Source organism: Silurus aristotelis (assembly GCF_946808225.1).
Source record: "Silurus aristotelis genome assembly, chromosome: 12".
Lineage (NCBI taxonomy): Eukaryota > Metazoa > Chordata > Actinopteri > Siluriformes > Siluridae > Silurus > Silurus aristotelis.
In genome coordinates this window covers 21665253-21685838 of record NC_139585.1, presented here as the reverse complement: position 1 = coordinate 21685838, position 20586 = coordinate 21665253, and the positions used below count along the sequence as shown (strand labels likewise).

General features: G+C 36.9%; 1 protein-coding gene across 3 annotated transcripts in view; it reads right to left on the bottom strand.

The window, feature by feature from the left end:
• prkg1 (protein kinase cGMP-dependent 1) overlaps positions 1–20586 on the bottom strand; it is a 194727-nt gene that overhangs the window by 1994 nt on the left and 172147 nt on the right. For 2 of the 3 annotated variants that reach the window (XM_083556777.1, XM_083556776.1), the window contains exons 8-15: positions 20289–20354; positions 15921–15995; positions 3551–3647; positions 1242–1381; positions 1022–1111; positions 800–941; positions 538–701; positions 291–413 (exon numbers count right to left, since the gene is read on the bottom strand). In XM_083556777.1, the coding sequence (XP_083412903.1) occupies positions 291–413; positions 538–701; positions 800–941; positions 1022–1111; positions 1242–1381; positions 3551–3647; positions 15921–15995; positions 20289–20354 (897 nt within the window). Of the gene's footprint in view, positions 1–290; positions 414–537; positions 702–799; positions 942–1021; positions 1112–1241; positions 2330–2423; positions 5685–15920; positions 15996–20288; positions 20355–20586 lie in introns of those variants that run through there. The other variant, XM_083556778.1, reaches the window with a different exon arrangement.

Below are 20586 nucleotides of genomic sequence, written 5' to 3'. Positions count from 1 at the left end.
AACATATAAAAACGAGTTTGGATCAGTTTCTTTGAGCTGGAGTGTGCTGGTGATCTTTTCACACGGTGCTTGTTTTAATGGTGCTCACTTTGCCACAGCGCAGGAATTTTGGTCTTATTGAGTTGTACATTTCCACAAAATTAGCTTTCAGGTCCGAGCCATTTTAAAATGATTTTTGCTAGTTGACATTCACAATAATGACTGAAGAATGTATTATTTGAATAGTCTATGCAACCCCGCCTCTTAACACACTTTATAGACTGCATGTTAAAGCATTAATAAAAGCTTACCTGCATAGTTTCTTTATGAGATTGGCAGCATTTTTGGTGATCTTCTTTGGAAATTCAATCATATCAATACCTCTTAAGATTATATTGTATGTCTTCATCGGATCAGGCCCTGAGAACGGTGGGCTGCAAAATGGCATGAAAGATGTTTAACACTTCAGAAACACTTTGTAAGTGAATAATCTTATGAAACTATTGTTTTCTACATTTTCCTTTCATATATTAAACAGTATAAAAGTCAGTGCTTTACCTGCCAGTAAGGAGTTCATACATAAGAATACCAAGTGACCAGTAATCTGCTGAGATGTCATGGCCTTTGTTAAGAATAATTTCAGGGGCTACATATTCAGGTGTTCCACAGAAAGTCCATGTCTTCTTGCCAAATCCAATCTTTTTGGCAAAACCAAAGTCCACCTGCAATTAAAACCAAAGTATACAATCAGCTTCCTTCATCATCAATCGGATTCATCATCGTTATATTCACCATAAAAGTGTCAGAGTTGGCAGCTCACCAGCTTGGCGTAGCCTCTGTGATCTAGGATGAGGTTTTCTGGCTTAAGATCTCTGTAAATGATCCCTTTGGAATGCAAATAAGCAAAGGCTTCCACTACACAAGCTGTGTAAAAGCGTGTTGTGGAGTCTTCAAAAGATCCCCTGTAGGTGATGTGTGAAAATGTCAGAATCTGGCCATTTACAGAGACATGTGTGTTGTAGTAATGCAGTCAGCTGGTTACCTATCTCGAAGAATGGTCCATAGTTCTCCTCCCAAACAGGCTTCCATCAGCATATACAGATATTTGCTGTCTTTAAATGTCCGGTATAATCTGAATTGGCAAAATTAATAATTAGCCGTAGCAGTTCATGATCATGCACGGATTTTATCATAATGTGTTAACACTAATGCAAAAATCTAAATTGATTTAAAACAAAATGCTTATAATATTAGTCCTCTACCTCACTATGAAGTCTGAATGGGCCTCCTGCATGATGTGCTTCTCAGAGCGGATGTGTTCCTGTTGCCGCGTGTCCACAATGTGGCGCTTTTTCAGAATCTTCATGGCGAATGTTTTGGTCTCATCACTTTTGAGCTGCACCTGTATGGAAAATCAACAAGAGCCACAGGGAAAAAGCTCATGATCTGTTGCCGAAAGTCACTTAAAAAAAGAGACTTCACCAATAAGGCTTTAAAAAAAATAAAAAATAAAAATCATTAATTAAAATGTAAAAAAATAAATGCATAAATAAATAAATTCAAACTAATGAAAGTGGTAGAAACTTTCTAATAGCGAGTAGAAATGATGTACAATAATATTTTTAATTAATCTCCCAGTTTTAATTTACCAGCTATTTTGCTTTTTCGACTTCTTCAATTTCCTATTTGAATATTTTCTTATTTTTAATTATTTGATTTCAAATTGTAATTAGTGTGGCAAGGTATCTAATTATTGCACACTACAAAATGCTTTACTGTTATAATCTTGGTAAATACAAACGCAGCAGTTTGTTGGGCAGAAATAAAGTGTTTGACAGCAGAATGATTTTTTACCAAATTAATTAAAATACTTAATTTACACTGAGGACTGTACTGTATACTGTAGCAGTTTCATGCTGCACTCTTGATTGTTTTGCATTTGCACTCAGTGTGTTTACCAATTCCTTGTACTAATCATAGTATTGGAATGGTGAATATAGAATGACAGATTTTTTACATAGTGTATTGGACACGTCAGGGGTCATTTAATCCCATGGTTCGCGCAAAAGATTTATGACTGGCATAAGATCACTTGTTTTTACCGTAGAGCTACAGGGTCTAAAATTAGTCTAGTAGCTGGGGATTCCTCTTTAGGCCAGTCTACTGGGCTTTTCCTTACAACGCCTCAAAAGGAATCTGAAGGTCTGCATTGCGACATGCTCTTTATCTTGCTTAACCCCAACCTCTTTATATGCAAAATGACTGTTAAAAAATCTGTTATATTGTTGCCTTCCTTCTATTTCACAGAAATATAATCCTATTTAACCAAGTTTGATGTTAAATTAGTGAACTAGTGAAGATCAGAATCGCTTACATCATGAAAATTACCCTTTGAATAAGACTTCTAATGAGTCAGCGGAAATATCTCAAAATAGTGTCAACACTAATTGACAATAAATAAATAATAATGTAGTGCATATTGTACTGCAAAGCATTGGCTTTCTGAAATTTTACAATTGATATTTGATAAAGGTTTTCTTTCCATCCAATTATGTCTCATGTTTATCTTAAACCACACTTTTGTGCACTGCATTTATTGCTGTTATATTTTCCAAATGTTTCATTATTTTTTAATCTGCAGCCATTGTTTGTAACTATAACCTACTATAACTACACTAAAATATATCCAAGTTTAATTTCTATACTATTGTCCTTTGAGAAGGTATACTAAAATGGTTGCTGAAATGTGAGGAGTGTATTCACTTTTTTGAGATATTGTAAATATTTGTTGTTTTTATCACAATTTATCCACAGCGGAATCTTTGGCAACCACATTCTGAAACGTACGATCCTGGAAAATTACAATGGCAGTAATTTGACAAGAATCCTGAGACTTTTTAACTTTAAAAGTGCACCAAAATAGCAGAAAGTAACAGAGGTTCATTTTTATAACTATCACTAAACACTGTGTTTTTCCTTAATATGATTTTAGGAATTTTGCACAGATGTAACACGCATGTAACACTATATAACACAGCATCACTGAAATGGAAGTGATCCAAGGCAATTTGTTGCACTATGTAAGACTATCAGCTACTTTAAAATGTATATTTTATTTAGAAATTTATATTTTAGCCTATAAATTTACAGTTTGCTTGCAATTATATTGCAATTAAAATGTCCTTTGAGGGGTTCACTAGTTTTATTTTCATAGTTTTATTAGTTTTATTTTAAAAATAATAATACGGTCTATACTGGTACTGGAAAGTAACCCTAAGCTAGAGCTGTGATATTCCTAGTGCTGACCTGAGCAGCATGCAGAAGACATTGCATTAATACATCATAAAATAATACAGACTCATCTAAATATACAGTAGCTGGAATTAACCACTTTATGTTAATTGTTTTTACATGTAACAAAACACACACACACACACACACACACACACACACACACACACACACACACACACACACACACACACACACACACACACAATTAAACACACATCTAGTTACAAAATTAAAAAGAATTGAACAAAATAGTGTCCCAGCTTTCTGGACATCCTACCAGCTCGACTCGTCCAAATCCTCCCACCCCTAAGGTGTCAATGATGTTGAAGTCCACCAGCTTCAGGTTGGAGAAGAAGGCATTTTCTGCCTCGTATCTGCATTTTTTAAAATGAAAAAAGGGAAACTTCTTAGATGTTTGAATCGTGTATGTAATCGGGAATGTGAGTGGAGCTGGAACAGAGGCAGGCAAACTGCTGATTCGCCCTCTCGCTCTCCGCTCCCGCACTGGAACAGGAAGAAGGTCGCGCATTCTGCCTTCCTCTTGGTCCAACCAAAAGACGTAATAGTACAGAACAGTCAAATGGATCTCTCTCAGAATGCAAAGCAGTACTGTTATGGCGACTTTTTCAGACCCTGCTTGTCGAATCCACCTGATTCTTCAGATTATGAGAACGTTCGGCAGAGTGTTAGTGACAGCCCGAGCTCAAAGGTTGAGTTAAGGCGCCATTTACAGTTTACATTTTGAGTGTTACAAACCAGGGTTTTCTGCGTATGGAAAAAGAACGCCTTGTTTAGATCCCTGAAGTCTTTCTGCATGAAGCTCAGCCTTTGCTTACTGGAGTCTCTCCAAATCAGCAAACACAATTTGGGATTAAACAGCCGGTTGAATCAGAACACTCCTAGATCAGAGAACTATTGAGTAACAGAAGGCAGAGTCAAGCCTGTATCTCTGAACGGTCGTGCAGTCCTGTCACTGATACAGCAAGTGAATCGTGTGACCAAAGCAGTCCTTACACTTAAAGGTCAGTCAGCATGCCAAACACTTTCCAAGTGTGTCCCCCTTTGAGCAGAAGTCTGAACTGGAACTGCCTGTCTGTCTGATGATCCCTTGAGTATTTTTAGGCTGCGAAACATCCGTCAAGGTTATCCCACTCAGCATGCCTTCTACACCCCTGCCCTTTTGCAAACAACGACTGTCAATCATCACTTAATGTTTATTTTCCACTTGAGTTGCAACAACAGGCTAATGCTACATTACAAGTGTCTTCACTGGTCTCTTTATTGCACAAGTGCTTTTCCCAGCAACTCTTTATGGGTATAACAGCTGTACTTATCTGTATTTAGTTGTCTAAAACACACTTGTATGAATATATCTTTTGAATTGATCGAAAGGAAGTATATATATAAAAAAAAAAAACAGGAGAAGACCAATTCTATTTTATTAGAGAAAACATGCCACAAATGGCATCTATTTGAAACTGAATTTGGCAGATGCACTTGTCTAGAGTGGCTTTTATCTTGTTTTAAACAACTGACCAGTTGAGGGTTATGGGCCTTCCTCAAGGGTGCAGAAGTGACAGAGTTCATGACTCACAAACTTCTAATCAATAGTGATTAAGGTTTTAATCACTGAGCTACAGCAGTATGGGCGCATATATAAAGCTAACACAAACACACAAATGTGCAGCATTCCTATTAACTGGTCAGATGTGTAGTGGTTTAAATTATGTGACCAGTTTTTATATTGGAAAATACTGAACTAATTAATTAATTGCCACTGATTAAGAATGGATTTACAAGTGAAACGTAACCACCAAGAAAACATTTATACCAATTAACTAGGATACATCAAAAAGTAATTGAAGTATATGGCACATACCTCTGATTCTGGAATTAAACACATTTTGCTTCCTTGATATTGGTTCACACAAAACTAACATTAAGTCCAGCATTACTGCCTGATTTTACCACAATACAGTGCATTCGGAAAGTATTCACAGCGCTTCAGTTTTTCTGCATCTTATGTTACAGCCTTATTCCATACTGGATTAAATTCATTCATCCTTGACATGTTTCTACAACTTGATTGAAGTCCAGCTGTGGTAGATTCAGTTGATTGGACACACTATTGTCTATATAAGGTCCCACAGTTAACAGTGCATGTCAGAGCACAAACCCAGCCATGAAGTCCAAAGAGTTGTCTGTAGACCCCCGAGACAGGATTGTATCAATTCACAGATCTGGGGAAGGGTACAGAAAAATATCTGCAGCATTAAAGGTCCCGAGGAGCTCAGTGGCCTCCATCATCCGTAAATGAAAGAAGTTTGGAACCACCAGGACTACATAGGGCCGCCCGGTCAAACTGAGCAATCAAGGAAAAAGGGCCTTAGTCAAGGAGGTGACCAAAAACCGTATGGTCACTCTGAAAGAGCTCCAGCATTTCTCTGTGGAGAGATGAAAACCTTCCAGTAGAACCACCATCTCTGCAGCACTTCACTAATCAGGCCTGTATGGTAAAGTGGCCAGACGAAAGCCACTCCTCATTAAAAGGCGCATGACAGCCCACCTGAAGTTTCAAAAAAGGCACCTGAAAGACTCTGAGACCACGAGAAACAAAGATTGAACTCTTTGGCCTGAATGCCAAGCGGTAGGTCTGAAGGAAACCAGGCACCGCTCATCACCTGGCCAATACCATCCCTACAGTGAAACATGGTGGTGGCAGCATCATGCTGTCGGGATTTATTTTAGCGGCAGGAACTGGGAGACCAGTAAGGATCGAGGGAAAAATGAATGCAGCAATGTGATTTTACATTTTTTTGTAATACACTCGCAAAGGTAATAAACAACCTTTTTTCATGTCGTCATTATAGGGTATTGTTTGTTGAATTTTGATGCAAATAATCAGTCTAATCTGTTTTGGAATAAGGCTGTAACCTAACCAAAAATGTGGAAAAAGTGAAGCACTGTGAACACTTTCAAGATGCACTGCAGAAAAGATGCACACACACACACACACACACACACACACACACACACACACACACACACACACATTTTCTGAATAAAATGTTCAAGGTGCTAATAAAATATTTAAGCTAATAGAAAACAACCAGTAATTTTTGCCCCCTAAGTGTTCCCTGAATTACATTAGATGTTTAGCGGAAAGGAGTGTGGAAAAGGATCTCCAGTGTTATTTAAGAGGAGTAAAAACACCTCAGGGAACCCCAGCGTTATTTGACTTCGGAAAACATGGCATCAGTTAAATGGCATCTAGTTTGGAACAGGTATTAATATTTCAGTATAGTTATAGCATGTTATTCTATACAGACTGATACAGGCAAATCCACTCTATGATATATGATGTTCTTTGCAAAGCATTACATTAATTTATATATTACAGTGTTACATTGGGAGGTGATACTAATAATTCCTTACATATCATAATTTTTTATTTGCCTCTTTCCTGTTTTGTTGCCTGTTGCCATAGTTACCGCAATGAACCCCCCCCCCTCAAAGTGTCAGCTTGCATGGGGAATCTCTAAAGCCCATAAGCAGGAAGAGGAGTCATCGTCATATGTTCCAGTTTGTAAATGGATGACAGCTGATATGGAGGATGAGGGCTGTGAGCAGAGCCCCAATACTGATTTTCCACTGAGCTGGCAGCCTGTATATGTAGCAGCTTGGAGTAAACAAGTACATCACACTTAGCAAAAGGAGTATCTACTTATTAATCAGGACAGCTTTACATTAATCATGCCATTCAACAGCTGTGTGCACTTTTGATAACAGCATTCAGTGTGCGTCAATACATTTATTAAGATGAAATAGTGTCATTTTTGAAAATGTCGATGGGGGTGATGTAATAGTCATGTCAGATTGCATACACATCGCAACACCTATGCTTTCTGGTTTAAGCAGAGCTGTGAGCTTGCTTAAGGATTGCTTGGATCCCTGCATAACCTTTGGTCTTTCAGAAATTGGGAACTGAGAACTGCACAATACCGCCTGGTACATTTTCTTAGTACCAACATTGCCACTTCTGAATATTTCCACCTCTGAGGGGGCAGCTGTAAAAATAGGGTCTAAGTCCAAAATCCAGGATGGACGAAGCTGCTTTATCAGGGGTCAACGAGCAGCTAAAGCTCATCCAGGTGCAGGGTTTGGCTTAATGCTTTAAAATGAAAAAAAGCCCCCCTGACTTGTGAAGAATAGCCTAATCACCAGTCAGCACATCCTGTTATGGGATTTTTTGAGGAATAAAGTTATCATATAAATTAGGGTGAGCTTTACATAAAATGCTTGTCCAGCATCTCCTCCAGTTCTTGGCTTTTTTTAATATAGAAAAATACACTGCATTAACACAACATTGTGAATATTTTATTAATTTAACCAATCAAAACAGCAAAACAACAATTCCATGTTAGACAGCAACAAAGTAAATGTAATTTGTTATTGTTCTTAAGTAGCTTTTTCGCATGTCTGTACTTCATTTAATTATTTCCATTTGGAGAGAGGTTTACATTAACTTCACTACATTTCAAATATTCCTGTTGTACTTTTACTCACGTGAGCACTTAAAATGAGCACTTTTAGCTCTACTTTTATTCAAGTACATTTGAAAAATTCATTGATTTTTCTTTATTGGCTTCATTGTATTTGCAGGTGATTTGTATATTATGTACTTAAATGCACATTATAGCATTTGACTGAAGTGCACTAAATGGCCAAACTATTTGAAGTCACCAGACCATTGCAGCCATATGTACTTTCTAAACATCCTATTCCAGATTTAGTCCCCCATTTGCAGTTAAAATAGCCTCCATTCATCTGTGAAAGTTTTCCCATTAGATTATTTATTTATTTATTTATTTATTTATTTTTAGAGTTTGCTCATTCAGCCACAAGAGCATTAATGTGTTCAGTCTCTGATGTTGTGTGAGGAGGTCTGGGGTGCAGTCAGTGTTCCAGTTTATCCCAAAGATTTTCACTGGGGTTGAGGTCAGGGCTCTGTGTTGTACACTGTCAAAACAAGGAGCTTGTTTTGTGCATTGGGGCATTGCTATGCTGAAACATGTTTGTCTCTTTGTTTCAATTAGATTGCATACAAAGAAATTCTATACAACAGCGTCCTTCCAACTCTGGGGTATGACACGTATACGTGGAGCCAGTTGTCCGCAAGCTTTTGGCCATTTAGACATCTATTGTAGATAACGGAGACTAGAACATTTTACACTTTATTTTAAAGTGTAATTTTATTCAATAAAATGTGGTATACACTGTGTCACAATTATTTATGTTTTGCCCATAAATGAGATTTAGACACTAGATCTACTTTACATTACAGCTGTAAACAAGCTGAGCTTCCACTCAGTGCAAGTACATTCTATTCTGTGCAGAATGTTACCTCTGATCTGTGGGTGGTCTTTGTTTTAACTGGAGTAGGACAAAAATGCATGGAATAACTAAACAGAAAGCTTAACTGAAAGAACCATAACATGCTCATGATATATGAGATTTAAAGGCCAAAATAAACCATGTGCACATTTTTATTTTATTTAAACGTTTAATAAATAAACCTTCTTTATGCAACTATTCATATACCCTGAACTGAAAACAAGCAGCTGTTGCACTGTTATACACATATAAGGTTATTCATTTGAACAAATCCATACATAGCAACTAATGAAGATTTTGACTTATGACAAAAAGGTACACACTCAGAGAAATACTCTAATGCCATTCTCTTTAAAAAAAATTATTATTATAAAAGTTATTTTTTACGCTGCTTAATTTTACATTTTGTATTATTGTATTATACATGTTTAATACCACTTTTCTGTTTAATGCTGAATTCTGACTGATTAAAAGAGTGGACAATTTCAATCAGTCAATCAACCAATCAATCAATCAATCACGCAATCAATTTATTAGTTTGGCTTTCTCTCTGTCTTTTTTATTATTAAATGTAACCATAAAGTGATAAAGAAAGATTGCAAATTCTCCTTTGCCCTTCACAAGAATAAAAAGAAAATGCCTGGCCAAGCTATCTATCTTTATAGTCATAATATTAACAAAAGAATAAGTATTTCTGTATCTGTATAATAAATGTTAAACAAGCATGTCTTTAAAAGCACTCACTGAACATGAGCTCATGACCTTGAAGACATAAGCTAATCGCCAGCCAACCAGCAATCAAGTGGTCGGTATACATACTGTAACTCTTCCCCAAATTACATAGAATTCAGTGTAGAATTCTGAGACAGAATTATTCATCAAATGAATAAAGTGGTTTGGTGCCAAAGTCTTAAACCTTCAGCAGGAACTGCTAGACAAGGTGATATATCCTTCTATGCTGAATGTTTATGGAGGAGGTGTTGCTGTACATGACATTGCTCGAGGTAGCTTGCTGTGTTTCAAAACAATAATTTATTATTATTATTAGTCCTTTCTGAAAGCAGGAATAAATGGTTTCACTCCTCATAGAACATATGGCAAAATGCTTTAATAAATGTAAATAAATCCAAATAAACCACAGGTTTTTATACTTTAAAGCAGAGTTTTTAGCAAACGATTGACACTTAGCATGCATCAAATTTTAGCAGCTTGCAAGCTAAACACTGTCCATATTTAACTAACATTTGCTAGGGATTTGTTGCTGTAAACATCTAAGAAAACTATTCATAAGTGTTCATAAACTCTCCAAAAAAAAAATAAAAGCAAATCCAGAGGGCATGTAATTCAATCTTTCATCAATGTTATATCATAGTCTCCATAATTTTATGTCTGATTATTTGTATGTATATCGAACAATAATCTAAACCTAAGTTGATTTTTTTAAGCGAGTTTCAGGTTAAAGTTGTCTAAAAATATTGTTTAGTATTTGTTAGAAATAGGCTCTCAAGGATACAAGTAAAAATTATGGATCAGCTCCAAGGGAAAAAGATTTGGATTGGATCCTGTAACAAAAATAAAATACAAATTTGGACCAGATTATTTTTGTACTAGAAATGTTTACAAAGAAAAAGACTTAATTTTTGACAAGGAATGATTTTATTACATGCATAGTTGATATTTGCGGTGTAAGTAATTGTTGAGTGATGCTATAGGATTTTAGTTGTGCCTGTATTTTCTAATAGCTATGGAAAAATATGGGATGGGAAGCAATATTGGCTAATACTCCATGTTTCTGTTTTGGTTTTAATAATAGGAAAACGTCTAATTATTATCCTTGTTATTCAAAGAGCATGTATTAATGCATAGCATCCACTAGATGTCAGTAAATGCATGCTGGACAACACTTATTATATTACTGCAGTATTTAGAGCAAAACAAAGAGTTGAATCTGTACTGATTATTTACACAGTTGACCTTTCCATCAGACTGTTAAACTAAAGTGTCACAGGGAATACTTATTTACAAATAACATGGTTTATTAATTTCTGTTTTGAAGTTTAATTTCATCTAAGCCACTACATATTTGTCTTAATAAACTTTCCTGACCAGGGATCGAACCCGGGCCGCCACTCCATAGGCACTGCCACTTTAATACCATTCACTGTTATGCTGTTACACTGGTTAAAATTTTCACTTTGATTTTGTTAAAAATGCACTCCCACATTTAACTTACCTCAGCTCTGTTGTGGATTTAGCAATCTTTAAACTCACAGAGAAAAAAAAAAATCACTCGCAGCAGTGGCAACTAATAACAAATAAATAAGTCCACATATTTAAAGAAAACTTCAACTGTGGTGTTTTACTAAATGTTGCATCCACAATGAAATCTGATCTCCAGCTATGGAATAATGAAGTTCTGAATTTTGTCACTTAACCACAGACTTGTTAATTAAAGACTGATTCGGTACACTACATAAATAAAATTACAAATAAATATAAATTTGAATTAAATAAAGTCAGAGATTTCTTTGTATGTGGTGAGCTCAATTTATTTGTAAATGTGGGCCAGTTGTATGACTCTACATAATGTATTTTAGTACAGTCACTGTATGAATTCTTTACCCTATGTCAGGTCCCTGTCTAGTCAAAACTTCATTTCCAAGCAACCGTTTCTTCTTCTTCTTCTTCTTCTTCTTCTTCTTCTTCCTTTTTCGGCTTCTCCCATTAGGGGTCGCCACAGAAGATCATCCGTCTCCATACTCCCCTGTCGTCTACATCTGCCTTTTTCAAACCAACTACCTGCATGTCTTCCTTTACCACATCCATAAACCTCCTCCTTGGTCTTCCTCTTTTCCTCCTTCCAAGTGGCTCCATCCTCACCATTCTCCAACCAATGTACCCCATGTCCCTCCTCTGCACATGTCCATCTCAATCTCGCCTCCCTCACCTTGTCTCCAAAACGTCCTACATGCGCTGTCCATCTAATAAACTAATTTCTAATCCTGTCCATCCTCCTCACTCCCAACGAAAACCTCAACATCTTCAGCTCTGCGATCTCCATCTCCACCTCCTGTCTCTTACTAAATGCCACTGTCTCTAAACCATACAACATCGCAGGTCTCACCACAGTCCTATAAACTTTCCCTTTTACTCTTGCAGATACCCTTCTATCACAAATCACTCCTGCTATCACTCTTCTCCACCCACTCCACCCTGCCTGCACTCTTTTCTTCACTTCTCTAACACACTCTCCATTACTTTGTACTGTTATCCCCAGGTACCTGAACTCCTCCACCTTTACCTCTTCTCCCTGCAACTGCACCACTCCACTGCCCTCGCTCTCATTCACACACATGTACTCTGTCTTACTCCTACTGACTTTTATTCCCATTCTCTTCAGCAAGTACCTCCACCTCTCCAGGGTCTTCTCAACCTGCTCCCTACTTTCACTACAAATCACAATATCATCTGCAAACATCATGGTCTACGGAGACTCCTGTCTGACCTCGTCCGTCAATCTGTCCATCACCACTGCAAACAGGAAAGGGCTCAGAGCCGATCCTTGATGCAGTCCAACCTCCACATTAAACCAGTCCGTCATTCCTACTGCACACTTCACTGCTGTCACACTGTCCTTATACATGTCCTGCACCACCCTCACATACTTCTCTGACACACCTGACTTCCTCATTTTCCTGATCAGCCTACCGTTGCCGATTCTGTACCTCTGCTTTAGACTTCTATTCGCAATTAATTCTGTACTTTACAAGACACCCTACATATTTAGGGTTCTGCAAGAACTCCATTGCAGCTGATACCCACTACTAGGTGTCCCCCTGTTTGCATGCATCCAGTACAGAACATCTCTAATTCTCCCTGGCCAAGCAGAAATGTAACTGATCTGGGTTGCCTCTACATTGTGGCAGCTTAACCGAGCCAATAATTCAGCCGGGGGTACCATGAGGGCTTCACTGAAAGTATTGGCTGTTCGCTTGTTAACCACACAGTGCACTCTAATAAAATTCAGTGGTATTCATTGGCACCCTGTAAACATCAAGCCTCCAATAATGGCAAAGAAAATCAGCTGCTCCAAAAAGAAAAACCACATTGTGCAAGCAGGCTTGTATCCTAGTAACTAATGAACCTAATGAAAGTTCATCAGCAGTGCTCCTGAAGGCTGTTTAGACACTTGTGGGCATGAGCATTGTTGCAGCAGCGTGTTCATTAACACAAGCTTATTGCTCTCAGTAAATGCATCACTTGAGTCCTCTCCACTGCACTGTGCTATTTAATGAGTCTGGAGGAGCTGAATGGACACATAAACTCAAGCCCCCATTAAAGAGAGCACAAGGAGAAATTAGATTATCACTTGCTATACATGCATACATTAAGTATTAGTTCAAGCTTAAACTATGCTACATTACATGCTTTATATCACGATTCAGATTTTTATGTCTGTCTTGTCAGGTGACATACTTTACGCAACTGCAAGTGACCCATACGTGTTTGTAATTTGAACACACTTGTCCCTTGAATTGTCCCTATCTAATGTGGCTATCCCCTGCCTGTGCATGTCGATATCTATAAGTTGAACACACATGAATTCCGAAGGTTTCATTCTGCTTTTGTTTTGTTAATTGATTCCCTAGATATCATGTTCCCCATTCTTGCCACTCGTATCCGCTGTCACTGTTTCGCTCTGCAGCAAACATGACAATGAAATGTGCATGAGCTTTCGGAAATGGAATCTGTTCATTGTCATATATGGTACCTGGACACATCAGTAACGTATCCTATCTCATAACCACATACGAAACTGGCTCATGTTTAAATCACACACATTGGATTTTTTTGTGTCCTGAAGTTACCTGCCAAGCCAAGATTTGAAATCAGTTTTAAGTGCAACCTGATAACATGTATGTACAGTGCATCCGGAAAGTATTCACAGAGCTTCACTTTTTCCACATTTTGTTATTTTACAGCCTTATTCCATAATGGATTAATTTCATTATTATCCTGAAAATTCTACAAACAATACCCCATAATGACAAGGTGACAGAAGTTTGTTTAAAATTTTAGCTAAATTATACAAATAAAATAAAATTCACATGTACATAAGTATTCACAGCCTTTGCTTAATACTTTGTTGAAGCACCTTTGGAACAAATTACAGCCTCAAGTCTTTTTGAGTTTGATGCTACAAGCTTTTGCACATCTATTTTGTGCAGTTTCTCCCATTCTTCTTTGGGAAAACCTCTTAAACCTCTCTTGACTTGACTTGACTTGACTTGACTTGACTTGACTTGACTTGAAGCTCCATCAGGATGGATTGGGAGAGTCGGTGCACGGCCATTTTCAGATCTCTCATTTACATTTACATTTACGGCATTTGGCAGACGCCCTTATCCAGAGCAGGGGAGGGTTAAGGGTCTTGCTCAAGGGCCCAGCAGTGGCAGAGTGCAAAGGGTTCAATCTTTGTTTCTCATGGTCTGAGAGTCCTTCAGGTGCCATTTGGCAAAATTGCGGTGAGCTGTCATGTGCCATTTACTGAGGAGTGGCTCCAATCTGGCCACTCTACCATACAGGTGAATAAAACATCTCATTTCAGAAGTTGTAGAAACATCTCAGATGATCAGTGGAAACAGGATGCACCTGAGCTCAATTTTGAGTGTCATATATATATATATATACAAGTTTTTGGGGTTTTTTTTATAAATTTGCAAAGATTTCAAACAAACTTCTTTCATGTTGTTGTTATGGGGTATTGTTTGTAGAATTTTGAGGAAAACAATTAATTTAATGGATTTTGGAATAAGGCTGAAACATAAAAAATTTGGAAACAGTGAAGCGCTGTGAAAACTTTCCAAATGCACTGTAAGTGCCAATAAATCAAAACTAATTCAGACAATGATCTTTTAAGTATTTCACTATCAAAAGAAAATAAATAATGTCTATTAAGCATGAGAATAAAAAAAAAAAGCACAGACTTAAATACAGTATAGATGTATATTGATGAAATCCCAGAAATGGAGACTACATTCTGATCTGACACACTATAACCACAAGGTGGAGCAGTTGTACCAAATATTTTCAGGGTCAAAAACAATCTTGAGCAGGAAATTCAAAATCATGATGGCGTTCAGTCTATAAGCAAAGTCGCACTGTTTATAGCCACAACAACAGAAATTTCTCTGGGAGACCACTGACCCCGAGTAAAGGGCCAAAACTCCAGTGGCTTTGTGGTTGTAATCAGTCCCAGTACATCTTAAAAACCATTATGATTTTCGGATATTCCATACGCAGAAAAAAATTCACTCGTAAACTGCCTGTAGACTGTTTAGTTTTTCACAAAACAAAGCGCTGATGATCTGAAATAGATAATTTCAGATCTATTTCAGATCTATTGCCAGAATGGTTCATGGCTGAGACGAGAGTTGTGTATAGGAATCGGGATCCCACAGGAAGCAACAAAAAAAAAAGTCAGTGAGGTTTTTTCATGCATGCGAAATGAATAGCAGGATGACCAGAGCACTTTCTTCATCATATCAATGCAGGGCATTCATTCATCCATAAAAAACAACCTGGTCAGCACCATAATTGTTAAAAAAAAATTTCTAATTCTCCTTTAGGAAATAAATCAAATGATTTGTTAACAGACAGGTACAAGCAAAAAAAATTATGCCCGAGTTTTCTATGCTGAAACATTTTACTGGTTTATGTCATGCCCAATTTGGGTTTAAAACTGATCACTGCATCATTTGGAGCATGAGATTTAAGGGTGTAAAATAATAGCACATAAGCTGTAGAGCAGACCCATCAAAAATGTATGTAGTTAGATAAAAAAATAATCAATACAGTTTTATCTGTACAGGTATTTCCGAAAAACAGCTGTGAGAACAAGATTTTATGTTTGGCTCTGATTTCTCACTGGGATTTGGAAAAGATTTGGACATTTATTGGTCCTTTTTGTTTTCGGATCTTTCCCAATTAAGAATTCATCTGTAATTTTTTTTGCTTTTTTAATAAACCTTTATAAATAACCTTGCTTTATTATATATTTATATTTATAGTGTTTGTATATATATATATATATATATATATATATATATATATATATATATATATATATATATATATATATATATGTGTGTGTGTGTGTGTGTGTGTGTGTGTGTGTGTGTGTGTGTGTGTGTGTGTGTGTGTGTATATACATTTTTTTTACACGTCTACTACAATATAAACAGAAAACTTACTTTGCTTTGGCTCCAGCATCCTCATAGCCTTTGTTCGAGACGTCATCCAGACCTCCAATCAAATGCTTAAATGAACTGCAAAATAAAGAAAGAAAAAAATAGTACATGTAATTATAGTCCAGATTACCATTTTTAGCTTTTTAGTCAAATTGTTTGCATAATTGTGCAATATTATAGCCAAAAACAAGTACGGTACATATTATTAGGTACAGGCCTTTCAAGAAGTTCTCATGCTTCCTAAAGTTTGCTCTTTAATACTTTACATATGCAATGATTTTGAGTTCTCAAATGCTGATTCTCCAGAAGGTGTTGGTTTATAGATAGCAGTTTGAAAACTGCAGGATTATATTATTGTCCGCATGTCTAAATTAACACCTTCAACAGGGACTTGAAAAAATTGATTCAAAATATTTATCACTGTTTAGTATGCATATGTTTGACAGACAGACAGACAGACAGACAGACAGACAGACAGACAGACAGACAGACAGACAGACAGACAGACAGACAGACAGACAGACAGACAGACAGACAGACAGACAGACAGACAGACAGATAGATAGATAGATAGATAGATAGATAGATAGATAGATAGATAGATAGATAGATAGATAGATAGATTGCCTGCCTGCCTGCCTGCCTGCCTGCCTGCCTGCCTGCCTGCCTGCCTGCCTGCCTGCCTGCCTGTTTTGGCCACAACATTCCACAACATTAAACATGGATGGACTAAATGTAAAATGTTGGCCTTTAATACATAAAATTGTGTTGTGGTCTACAAGGAATAAAATAATTCAGGAAAATAATCCTCATGGTGGTGCCACCAAACCCATTCTGTGTTTGATTATTTTCGTATAATAGCATGCCCTGCTGTGTTTTATCACATAGGAAGATGACATAGCTTCTTTCCCTTCAAGGAACATCATGCGCTTAATTAAAGTGCACCACAGCCTGAAGCTACGCTGAGTGAGTCCATTAGGAAGCCTTTACCATTGGCCATGGCAAAAGTAACCTTGTGCTCCATAGTGTTAATATCACGCTGTAATGGCTCTGGTTGCAATGAAGAATAGTAATGGGTGCAATAAATGTTTTGTATCTACCTGCTTCTTTGGTGCATAAAAAGACAAAACTGGATTTACAATCAGTATTTGAACAAATAGGCAAAGATTTGCCATCATGTGTACATCCTACAGTTACAATAAGAGGTAAAAGGAAATGATTTAAAACTGTGCATGGCAAAAATCATTTTTAAAATGGTCTCATCTTAACAATCAATAGTAATCTCGCATATCACTATTGTTTTTTCTTTACTTGCGTTGTGGGATTGAGGTACTGACTGAATAATAAAATGCAGGTCAATTTAAATAAGTCAAAATGACCCATAATGGTGATTGAAATCATCCCCATCACAGATAATCCATCATTGCCCTTTCGGGAGCAGCGAGAGATTACGCAGAAGCGAAACCCTCGTTGATAAGTAGTGCCCGTGACGAGCTGAAAATGCTCCCTCTTTCCTTTTATGCTCAAGCTGTGTGGAGTTTTTGCTGAAGTCTTGCACATCTGGAATTATTTGTTTTTGTTCCTGCCCTCTATTTCACTGCATTCAACATGTGTCCCAAAAGAGCATTTTACTAGTCCAAAGAAGGAAATTATGTTATGTGGACACATTGTTAACCATATATAATAGAAAGTCATAGAAAAAACATATCAGTCATACGGATTACTGAACCTCTGTCCTACATGCCCTACCGGCATGGAGAGTTTAGGTCTGTATGTGTGTGGTCAAAGCTTTCAGGCTGTCTAGAAGCACCTCACACATACGGTACACTAGGGGGAAAAATTCACTGTAAGTAGCTTACAGGCAGCATTGCAGTTCCTTGGCCTCGACATTTACATGCTCCATTCTGAACCGTGATGTCTTATTATATATATATATATATTTATATCACAGTGGTGTAAAATTCTTAAATCTAAATACGTATTTTCTAGAACAGCCGCTTCATCTGTAACATAAATGATTTTATGGTTATTTTTATGCACTTGTTCTAATGCCTCAGAACAGTTCTTAAACATTCTTAATCGTAAACAGATTAAGAAATATGCTGCGGTTTAACAAGTGTTCTGTAAAGATATAAGTACTTTAAAATGGTAAGATTTCTGACATGGGAAAATCTTCAGGACAGATTAAAATATAATTTTTAATTATTTTTCAAATCGCTGTGGTAAAAAAGAATGTATTTCAGGACAAAATGAATAGTTGATTGTTTTTCTACAACACACCCCTATGTTTTCTTCCTCAATCCTCTCTTACACTAGGATCAGGACAAGTACAGGGTTATTTAAAAAGAATAAACCGATATCATGACGCATTGCTTCAGTTCTCTCAGAGTTATCTCCTAAGTTGATTGTGAGTATAATACTCGTGACTTGGGAGTTTTGTTTTACTTTTCCTTAATAAAATATTAATAACGTAATGAAATCGGTTCATTCTTTTTGAATAACCCTATATTTACATGTTGCATTTATGTTTGTATTGCTCCTATACCTTAATATTAGCAATACAGTTACAAGAGTAAATATAATCAGAAGTATAAATTCCTATCCTTGCTCAACAAAATACCCTTTCAAGGCTGTTATATGTACACAAGTTGATCTTATGTAACACAAGTTTTGTTTAGATTTGCTGACTATTATATATTTTATATTATATGCTGTCTGAGTTCACATTATAATCTTAAAGCATCTCAGGAAAATCAAACAAATTGTGTCATATTAAACCAAATACAACTTTTTCTTTAGCCTGCTGATGCCGTTATTTATTTATTTATTTATTTTTTGTACAGCTTTTCAGAAAACACTCGAAAAACTTTTCCAAGTGAATAAGTATTTTCATTTTTCACACTGTACTGTCAAGTTAGCAAGAAACCACAAAATAGCAAAATTACCTTTCCTGAAAATGTTTCCAAATGCTGGAAAAGTTATAACATTACCACCGACTCTTTTAAAGCACTCTCACTGGAGACTCCTTCCATAAATGTATTTCTTCACAGTAAATTCACCATATCAAAAAAATTTTATGTATAGCATTTGGTGCTGGCATCCCTATGAATTAACTGTTACTATAGCAATGATAAATTTAAAAAAAAGCTAAAGACATTGTTTAAACAATAAGATGATTTAGTCAGGTTCCAAAAGCAGAGGGCTTATAGGGGTGTGACCATGGTCTATATCAGTACAGTTTCAACATGTACAAACTCAATGCTTCTTACTACCTGATGCTTTTTCTATCTATCTATCTATCTATCTATCTATCTATCTATCTATCTATCTATCTATCTATCTATCTATCTATCTATCTATCTATCTGTCTGTCTGTCTGTCTGTCTGTCTGTCTGTCTGTCTGTCTGTCTGTCTGTCTGTCTGTCAGTCAGTCTGTGTCTGTCTGTCTGTCTGTCTGTCTGTCTGTCTGTCTGTCTGTCTGTCTGTCTGTCTGTCTGTCTGTCTGTCTATCTATCTATCTATCTATCTATCTATCTATCTATCTATCTATCTATCTAGATGCACAGAGCAATTCTATCTATCTATTTGTCTGTCTGTCAGTCAGTCAGTCAGTCAGTCTGTCTGTCTGTCTGTCTGTCTGTCTGTCTGTCTGTCTGTCTGTCTGTCTGTCTGTCTGTCTGTCTGTCTGTCTTTCTGTCTGTCTGTCTGTCTGTCTATCTATCTATCTATCTATCTATCTATCTATCTATCTATCTATCTATCTATCTATCTATCTATCTATCTATCTATCTATCTATCTATCTATCTATCTATCTATCTATCTATCTATCTATCTATCTATATGCACAGAGCAATTCTATTTCAACTGTGTGTAAATCACCTCAGGGCTAAAATGCCAACACAGATATACAGCATCCAAAACAAGAGAATGTGAACACACAGTGGGAACCAATTCGTCAACATTCTCCTGTGGAGCATGCTCCTTGTGAGTGGTAGGGTTGTGTTTTTTAAGCAGCACACACACACACACACACACACACACACACACACACACACACACACACACACACACACACACACACACACACACACACACACACACACACACACACACACACACACCTCTCAGTGTCCGGGAGAGTTACACACACATTTGTGTCCTTGGAGATCTAAAACTGGAGAACCATGATGTAGGGATTTCACCAAGGTGTCTGTTTGCTCGCATGTGAATTGGTAGCAGTATATACTAGTTCACTCACTAGTTCTCCATGAGAACATGTAAGATCTTAATAAAACTCGGCGATGGCCTGAAAGACTAATAAAGGCAACGTGGCATTGAGACACAAAAAGAGACAAACAGATGTAACTCACTCTCTGTCGATGACCAGGCAGGTGACAGCCTCAGCAGCAATGACATTGGCTGTTCGAATGTCTTCTCTGTGGAAACATATAATGACAACACATCAGTCACATGCCGTCAAATCCGTTCGACACTCTTGATTAATTTATGTGACTGAGCATATCACTATGGCTATATATAGTGGCTATATCACTTCATTAGGGCATAGAGAAAATGCAGTCATGTGATCCTGCCTGGGGAGTAGGGCTGCAGTAGGAATAAAAAAAATAATAATGATAAGAATCTCAGTGAAATGGGCAAACAAGAATA